Genomic DNA, 8,780 nt, shown 5'->3' with positions numbered 1-8,780 from the left:
TCGGTCATCCGGGAGGGACTCAGAGTAGAGCCGCTGCTCCTCCACGTCGAGAGGAGCCAGTTGAGGCTCGGGCATCTGGTCAGGATGCCTCCTGGACGCCTCCCTGGTGAGGAGTTCAGGTCCCACCGGGAGGAGGGGAGACCCAGGACACCTGGAGGGACGATGTCTCTCTATGGGAACGCCTTGGGGTTCCTGGAGGACCTGGAAGAGGCTGGAGAGGGAAGTCTGGGCCTCCTGAGGCTGCTGACCTTATGACCCGACCCCGGATACAAAGGAAATGGATGTTTGTTTATGTTCTGGTGTCATTTGTTTCGTTAGCGTGCGAGCTGAGCTGTTCAGGGCGGGGCCAGTGTGAACCAATCACCAAGCAGTGCTCCTGTGACCCGTTCTGGACGGAGAACCTGATCCGGCTCTACCTCGGGGACGGAGAGAGTAACTGTGGTAAGGTTTCTATCCTGACTCCTGAGCCGGTGGCTCTACAGATGGTCGGCCTCTGACCCGGTTCTGCTCGTCCTCAGAGTGGAGGGTTCTGTTCGTGATCCTGAGCAGCTTCCTGACGATGGTCCTCATCCTGTCGCTCAGCTGGACCTTCGTCTGCTGCAGCCGGAGGTGAGTTTGGACCACTGGGTCAGGATCCCGTCCGGGATCCGCCGGGTCCGACTCGGTGTTCTGCGTGTCTGCAGGAAGAAGCAGAGGAAGGGCAGGAAGAAGACCCGGTACACCATCCTGGACGACATGGACGAGCAGGAGCGGCTGGAGCTCCGGCCCAGATTCAGTGAGTTTGTCCACCGGCCCTGCAGGTTCTGGCCCGGACCGGACCGCCCTGCCCTTCAGGAAACCCCAGAGTGACCAGGATTCACTCTTTTCCCGGATTTCTGATTGAAATTTTACTGGAATTAGCAGCAAAACCAGCAGAGAATCTCTAAACATGAAAATCTGACCTGATCCGACATTCAGGAGGAGCAGAAATACGACTAACGGGTTAATCTGGGATTAACACGGGTTTAATCTGGGATTAACACGGGTTTAATCTGGGATTAACACAGGTTTAATATGGGATTAACACAGGTTTAATATGGGATTAACACAGGTTTAATATGGGATTAACACAGGTTTAATCTGGGATTAATATGGGTTTAATCTGGGATTAACACGGGTTTAATTCAGGGATTAATACGGGTTTAATCTGGGATTAACACGGGTTTAATTCAGGGTTGATCTGGGATTAATACGGGTTTAATCTGGGATTAACACGGGTTTAATTCAGGGTTGATCTGGGATTAATATGGGTTTAATCCGGGGCTGAACCTCCTGCGTAGCAATTTAAAAAGTAACACTGGTTTGCGTCTCATCCAGATGTGGATGAAAGCCAATCCCAGCCTTTCTGGGGAAGGGACCTGTCCGGTCAGAACCTTTTCCAGTCCAGATGGCGGTTCTGTGGGACGGATCCGAACGTTCCGGCTCAGTAACCCCCCCTGTCCTGCGCAGGTCTGAAGCACCGCAGCACGGAGCACAACTCCAGCCTCATGATGTCCGAGTCGGAGCTGGACAGCGACCAGGACTCCGTCTTCAGCCGGCCGGTCCGCAACCGGAACCGGGTCAGCTCCCGGGCCGCGCGCAACGGGAACGCCTTCGGGTGAAGACAGGAAGTCCGGGGGGACAGTGAGGAAGTCTGGACGGCGCCTCCTGGTGGCGGCACGTTTGGTTCAGAGGATTCATTCATGAAGCAAAGACTTGGCCTGCAGGGGGCAGCACCAGGACGAGTTCAGGTTCTGTTCATCCGGGTTCTGTTCCTTTAGTGTCGCTGCTCGTTTTGAACCATCAGAACCAGAACCGGACCCAGCTGGGATTGTTTAGCGTCCTGGTGAACCCAAACGTCTCAGCAGAACCAGCTCCATGTCGCTTCACGCCTCGTGATTTAACTGAACCACTTTAATTTCCTCTGATGGTCAAAGTTTCAGGAGCTGAACAAATAAAACATGAATCAGTTTATTTCAGATCAAACGTACAAACATCCAAAGTTTTCCAGAATAATCCGAGACACTAACCCAACATCCAACAAACCCACAGAACTCCATCTGCAGCAGAACCGACCCGGTTCCAGCAGGAACCCAGATTCTGGATTCATCCAAAATCCATCAGATTAAAGTCAACATGAAACTTCAACTTCGGTTTTTTCTGCACTTTGTTGCCCGACTGCATCAGGCAAGGGGTTCTGGAGGTTTGGGTAAAAGTGGGCGGAGCTTAGTCCCTCCACAATAATTGAGGGAATAACAAAAAATCACTTTGGGTCAGAAATTACAAAACCACGTTTAACATGCCGAGTCTGAGGAAATGGGGCCATTAAACCTGATGGCTGCAGTACCTTCCCTGACCACCAGGTGGCAGTGTTCATCACACTGAACCTTTAATTAGTGGAACCAGGCAGCAGATCAGACAGGAAATGATGTAATATAGAAAAAAACAACAATGATTTTAAAAAACTATTTTCAATCCTGGTGATTTTAGTGTTTCTACATTTAATTATTAATCCTGGTATTTAGGTCATTATTTTAAAAATTTTACATTTGTCTTATATTTACTATATATTTGTTCCTGAATGTTTTAAAAAGTCCACTAGAAATTTAAATGATTATAATTATTAATGATGGTAGCAGACATGCTGCAGGGTTGGGAAGCTTCCTGGGTCATGTTGATCAGCAGCTCTCGCTCCTCCCCGTCTCCGGTGCCGGTACCAGCTCCGGCCCGGTTCAGGGTTTCAGGCCTCCGAAGCACATGTACTTGACCTCCAGGTACTCGTCGATGCCGTACTTGGATCCCTCCCGGCCCAGGCCGGACTGCTTGACCCCACCGAAAGCGGCCTCGGCGGCGGACAGGAGGCCCTCGTTGACCCCCACCATGCCCACCTCCAGCGCCTCGGCCACCCGCCAGATCTGGCCCACGTCCTGCGAGTAGAAGTATCCTGGAAGCAGAGACAGCGCAGAACTGGATCAGAACCAGGAGGGAGGCGTCAGACGATCTCTGTGGATTCTGATCTGAAGCCTGAGGAGAATCTGAGGTTCAAACTGACATCACAAGATCTTCAGACTGAGTGGTGGGATCACTTAAGCTAACACGTTAAGAGAGGAGCTAATGTTGCATTTAGCACATTTACAAATCGTTAAATTAGCCCTTCAAGATCAATCTGGACGGGCCAATTTACTGGGCTGTTAAGTAAACTGTCAGTTGATATAGCGCTTTAGCGTTAGCTTCACCCTAAAGACCATGTTGGCATAGCGCTTTAGCGTTAGCTTCACCCTAAAGACCATGTTGGTATTTGCTGCTAACTTTTGAGCTAGCGGTGCTAGCAGGTCACTCCTTATTTTGTTTTTCTTCTTCTGCAGGCAGTCGTGTTAAATATGAGTTTCCACTTTCCTCTAACTGGACTGACTGGTACCACTGAGCTCAGCAGGTTAAACTTTAACTCAGGGGTGGACCGTCCTGGTTCTGGAGGTCCAGAGTCCTGCAGCTCTTAACGTCTCTCTGGTCCAACACACCTGGACCCAACAGCTGAATCTCCTCCTCGGTCCAGTCAGGTTCTGCTAACGACCTCATGATGTGACTCAGGTGTGTTGAAGTGGAGACACACCTAACAGCTGCAGGCCTGGAGCTGCCCACCCCTGCTTTTACTGCACTGGTTTCTGTACTGGTTTCACGATGGTTCTACTGGGACCAGTTCTGTCTGAGCTCAGGTTCTGCAGAGCCTGAGGGGAACCGAACCTTCTCACCTGCCAGCCCGACATTGGCAGCGTTGGCCACAGCAAGAGCTTCTTCTTCCGTCTCGAACCTGGAAACAAGGAACACAGCTGCTGATTGGTTCGGACCTGGACGGCCCGCCCCCAGAGCAGAACCCGCCACTCCAACCTGATGACCGGAACCAGCGGTCCGAACGTCTCCTCCTGCGTACACAGCATGTCAGTGGTGACGCCCGCCAGCAGGGTCGGCTCCATGAACGACCCGTCCAGACGCTTCCCGCCTCGCAGAACCTGGGCGCCACGAGACACGGCGTCCTCTATCTGATGGACCACCTGGGCAGAGACGCCGTCCCATCAGAACCCCATCAGAACCTCATCCAACCAGCTAAAGAACCATCCGACCCCCAACAGATCCAGAACCGTCTGATCCGGTTCCACTGGACTGGGCCTGGGCAGTAAATCAATGCTATAATATGAACATGTGATCAATATCAGAACTCTGATCAGAACTGCAAAGTTGGGTTGGGGGAAATGAGGAAAATCTGATATCCTGAAATATTTTTGCTACATCACGATACACGATATTTATCACGATATTCTTAACTGAGCTCCAATGTCATGTTAAAGCATTGACCCCCTGCAGCCTGATGCCACCCAGGCAGCTCCCGCCCCGTAGCTTAGCATAGCTTAGCATAGCTTAGCTTAGCATAGCAATGTTTCACAAATTTACCTCATTTTGTTCAACATCCTCCACATAAAATCCAAACTACTGAAAATGATTGATCCGTTCGGAACCAGACGAGTTCAGCCTCCGTCTCCTTCACGGCTCAAACTCGCCATGTTGTTTTCTCCGCACAACGTGATTGGTGGGAAATGTTGGGAGGGGGAGGGACTAGTGATGCCTTCATAGGGTGTGGGATAAACCATACTCGCAGTGAAGGCGAAAGTTTATTATTTAAACTCGGTAGTTGTGATATAACCATTTTAACAGTCGTGAATATAAAACATGACGGCACATGGAGAATACGCCATACTGCAAAGCATTCTGGGTCCAGCTAAGCTAGCTGGGTAGCCACAACAAACCCACTCACTCTTTGGTTGCCTAGCAACCACCTGCTGAAGGAGCAGTTTTACGCTAAAATACAGATACTTCAAACAAAAAGCTAATCGATTATCGATATATTGATCTGAAACCATTCAATCGTGATCCAGACCTAAACCGGATCCAGAACCATCCAGGATTTTCTGGGAAAGGTTCTGGTCCAGAAACCAGAGTTTTTCCCAGAATGCACCCTGATTGATTCGGTAAAGACCCAGTGAGAGGCGGAGCAGGCGGTTCTGGTTCTGGGTCGTTGGCTTTGGGTCCAACCTTCTCCGCTGCTCTGGCGTTGATGAGCGGTCCCTGCGTGGTGGCCGGTTCCGACCCGTGACCCACACGCAGCTCGGCGTCCATGGCGCGGCCCAGCCCGTCCAGGAAGCGCTCGTAGATCCCGCTCTGGACCAGGAAGCGGTTGGAGCACACGCAGGTCTGCGGGGCGGTCAGGAGCGGTCAGCCGGACGCTGCGTCACACCAGCACAGCCCCGCCCTCCCGCCTCACCTGTCCGGAGTTCCGGAACTTGGAGGCCATGGCTCCGCCCACCGCTCGCTCCACATCGGCGCTGTCGAACACTATGAAGGGGGCGTGGCCTCCCAGCTCCATGGAAACCCGCTTCACCGAGTCGGCGGCCATTTTCAGCAACACCTGGAGGAGAGAGAGGACCAGCTGAGGTTCTCAGCCGGTCCGGTCCGGTCCGGTCCAATCCGGTCCGGTCTCACCTTCCCGGTTGCCGTGGATCCGGTGAAGGAGATCTTGGCCACCAGCGGGTCGGAGCACAGAACCCGGCCCACGGCGGCCATCTTCTCCCTGGAGCAGGGAACCACGTTGACCACACCCGGCGGGACGCCCGCCTGCTGCGCCAGCTGCAGGAGACAGGAGGCAGGATGAACACCAGGACCGGACCGGACCGGACCGGAGCCGGAGCCGGAGGCTGACCTCGGCCAGAGCCAGGGCGGACAGCGGCGTGTCCTCGGCCGGCTTCACCACCACGGTGCAGCCGGCGGCCAGGGCGGCGCCAACCTTCCTGGTAATCATGGCGCTGGGGAAGTTCCACTGAGCAGCAGAAGAAGAAGAAGGTTCTGGACTCCTGCGTCACAAATATTTCAGGTGGCGCTGACTTCCGGTGTGCTCACCGGTGTGATGATGGTGGCGACCCCTACTGGCTGCTTGAGGAGCAGCAGCCTGCGGTCCGCGGCCGGAGACGGAACGACGTCGCCGTAAACTCTGCGAGCTTCTTCTGAAAACCACTGCAGGAAGGAGGCCGAGTAGGACACCTCGCCCAGGGCCTCCGGCAGAGGTTTACCCTGAAACACACCAATTTAATTACTCTAGAAACACAAACAAATCACCTTTTGATCACGTTTTTTACTCTGACGCAGCAACACAAACCTCCAGCAACTTTCACCGGAATGAGGAGAATCAATTATTAACCGATAGTCAGAATTGACTCACAGACTCAAAGGTGATGATTCTGGCCAGGTGATCCTGGTGCAGCAGCAGCAGGTCGGACCACCTCCTCAGCAGGACACTCCTCTCCTGCGGGGCCGCAGCACCGTCAGGCTCAACATTAAACATTTACTCAGGATAAAGTGTAAATGTGACATTTAGCTTCAAACTAAATATTTAGGTAGCATACTGAATATTTAGCTTCAAACTAAATATGGAGCCTGAAACTGACATTTACATTCATGTTTCACGTCATACGTCGGATCAACAGGTTGGGCTAAAATTGACCATGAAAACATCCTTTTGGTCCATGATGTCAGAGCCGAACCGCAAAATGTTCACCATTAAAACACGTTCCGGACCCACGCGGGGTTTCGTGTCGTTTTTCGGTCAATCTGCTGCATTTAATCTTAAAAGTGTCATTTTTTAAACGGAGTCCCGCCCAGCAGCCGCCTACCTTAGCTGTGGTGTGCTTCCAGGACTGAAACGCCTCGTAGGCGGCCTCCACCGCCTGCTTGGCCTCTGCGGGCCCGCAGTCCGACACCTGGGTCAGCTCCTGCCCGGTGGCCGGGTCCAGAACCGGGAACACCGAGGCTGCAGAGACCCAGCGGCCGCCCAGGTATCCCTGAGTCCGGAGCAGCGCGGCAGAGACGTCCAAGCTGTAATGTCTGCGGAGGGACGCCTGGAGGACGGGGGACACCTGCCGGAGGAGCCGGCGGCTCCTCAGCGCTCTGACGGCGGACATACCGGGGAGCAGGATGCCGGTGGAGGAGCTCCGGGACAGGAGAGCAGCAGCTGAAACTCCTGGGCGCTACACAGAGAGCGCTGGACCTTCTGCTTCCGGTCTCAGTAAAAAACTACAAATCCCATGTATGCTGGACTCCTCTGCCAGACAGAACCAGACGATTTCATCCAGATGGTGGCGCTAGTGAGCTGCTTTAGCGGTGACGACGCGCCGCCACAGAGATGAACCACTTCATCCCTTGACTTCAGCAGTTTAAACCTGGGTTCTCAAAGGGCGGCTCTCGGGCCATTGGCGGACCTTGGAATAAATTCTGAGGCCATGACTGCAGCTTAAGAATGGTGCTGATGAAGATAAACACTTTATGTACGTTTTTAAGATGAGATATTCCTAAACGGAAAGTGTTCAGTCACACAAAAATCTGTGTTTTTTATAAGTCATGTTGTTTACATTGATTTTAATATTGAAGTCGGGTCACAAATGTTTTACTCAGCAGACTTGGTCACCTGTTAAACTTTAATTAAAGACAGGATTTTAGAAGAACGTTCTTATTTTAGCTTAAAATGTTTTCTAAATCAACATTAGACCCAAAACGTTGTGGACCTGAACACCTGGGCAGCTAAAATAAATTGTTGTTTTAAACACAATAATAAAAGATTTACAATAATAAATAAAAGATTTATTGTTTTTATTTGGATTGTAGCCGGGGCATATTGTCCTGAATGTGCTGCTTCCTCTTCCTCTTCCTCTTCCTCTTGTCCATATATGGACGCCGCTGACAGGTCATCAGCATTTACATTTGAAAGCAGGTAGATGCCGAGGAGATCAGATGTTTAAGTTCTCAGTTGATAAAAACGAAAGTTATATTTACTCAGAAAATAAATAAACAAGGAAATAAAATTCAAATTATATAACCAAGAGTTAGAGCAGGCAAAGTGTATAAAATGTTTAGGGCTCGGGTTTGATGAAAAGTTAAAATGGAATATATTCAGAAAGTTGTTGATAAATGTAAAAAAAATGTGAATATTTTGAGATGCTGGCAGAGAAACTATCAGTAAAACAGATTTAGATCCAACAGACTTTGGTTGTTTAGTTTCCGGTTCAGCAGCTAAAATCTGGTAAATTAGACATTAAATTAGGCACTAAGATTATAAACTGCAGCTTTTAAAACCAGCTTTAGGATAGAAATGGGATAAATGCTGTTAGATTTCAGAAAAACTACATTAGAAACTAATTATTGGTTAAATTGATCATCCGACATTTTAAATCCATGTTGGGAAAAGAAAAGAAAGAAATGAGGAGATTTGGGTGGAAAATTGAAAATAAGAGAATTTAAAATGAATCATTTAGAAATGAGTCAAACACCAATATCGATTATTAAACCCTGGATTTTACCAGAAGCAACAATAAATATGTCAATAATGGAAAATAAACCAGATAAATCTTACAGTTCAGTGCAATTATATTTAAATAATTATTATCAATATGTTCAAATTTATACTGATGCATGAAAAATAACTGAGAAAATATGAATAATGTTAGTAGAACCAGAATTCAATATAAAAATAGGAAAATGAATCACAGATGGAAATATTATTATTATTATTAGCTTTACAATGATAGAAGACATAAAACCATTAAAACGATAAAATGTTCAGATTCAAGCTCTGCATTAAGTTTAAAACATAAACAGATGGTAGGACGGACATTTTATTAGAGATATTTCATTACTCAGAATCCAAAACATGGTTTAATATTTAT

The 8,780-nt window shown here is 49.4% G+C and overlaps 2 protein-coding genes across 5 annotated transcripts in view; one reads left to right on the top strand and one right to left on the bottom strand.

The window, feature by feature from the left end:
* Positions 1-2,166, top strand: part of kiaa0319 (KIAA0319 ortholog) — a 10,460-nt gene extending 8,294 nt beyond the window's left edge. For all 4 annotated transcript variants that reach the window (XM_008430620.2, XM_017309519.1, XM_008430619.2 and 1 more), the window contains 4 exons: positions 319-441; positions 519-609; positions 684-775; positions 1,489-2,166. In XM_008430620.2, coding sequence (XP_008428842.2) covers positions 319-441; positions 519-609; positions 684-775; positions 1,489-1,640 — 458 coding nt within the window. In that variant the 3' untranslated portion in view covers positions 1,641-2,166. The remainder of the gene's footprint in view (positions 1-318; positions 442-518; positions 610-683; positions 776-1,488) is intronic.
* Positions 1,974-7,646, bottom strand: aldh5a1 (aldehyde dehydrogenase 5 family, member A1 (succinate-semialdehyde dehydrogenase)). Its single transcript, XM_008430621.2, has 10 exons — positions 6,735-7,646; positions 6,284-6,367; positions 5,965-6,135; positions 5,768-5,884; positions 5,551-5,694; positions 5,333-5,476; positions 5,104-5,262; positions 3,904-4,067; positions 3,768-3,826; positions 1,974-2,962 (listed from the first exon to the last, which is right to left on the bottom strand). Exons 1-10 carry the CDS (start codon positions 7,020-7,022, stop codon positions 2,751-2,753), a joined length of 1,542 nt encoding a protein of 513 aa, XP_008428843.1. The 5' UTR covers positions 7,023-7,646; the 3' UTR covers positions 1,974-2,750.
* Between the last annotated feature and the right edge of the window lie 1,134 nt (positions 7,647-8,780).

The sequence above is a fragment of the Poecilia reticulata genome, linkage group LG16 (assembly GCF_000633615.1).
Source record: "Poecilia reticulata strain Guanapo linkage group LG16, Guppy_female_1.0+MT, whole genome shotgun sequence".
NCBI lineage: Eukaryota > Metazoa > Chordata > Actinopteri > Cyprinodontiformes > Poeciliidae > Poecilia > Poecilia reticulata.
This window is presented reverse-complemented; position numbering and strand designations above follow the sequence as displayed.

Bases quoted from the DNA above. Each gene is read 5' to 3' on its own strand.
- aldh5a1 (XM_008430621.2), bottom strand. From the start codon at position 7,022: ATGTCCGCCGTCAGAGCGCTGAGGAGCCGCCGGCTCCTCCGGCAGGTG. The intron at 4,068-5,103 runs GTTGGACCCAAA...GTCTCTGCCCAG, and splicing joins ACGCCAGAGCAGCGGAGAAG to GTGGTCCATCAGATAGAGGA. The intron at 3,827-3,903 runs GTTGGAGTGGCG...CCTTGTTTCCAG, and splicing joins CCGCTGGTTCCGGTCATCAG to GTTCGAGACGGAAGAAGAAG.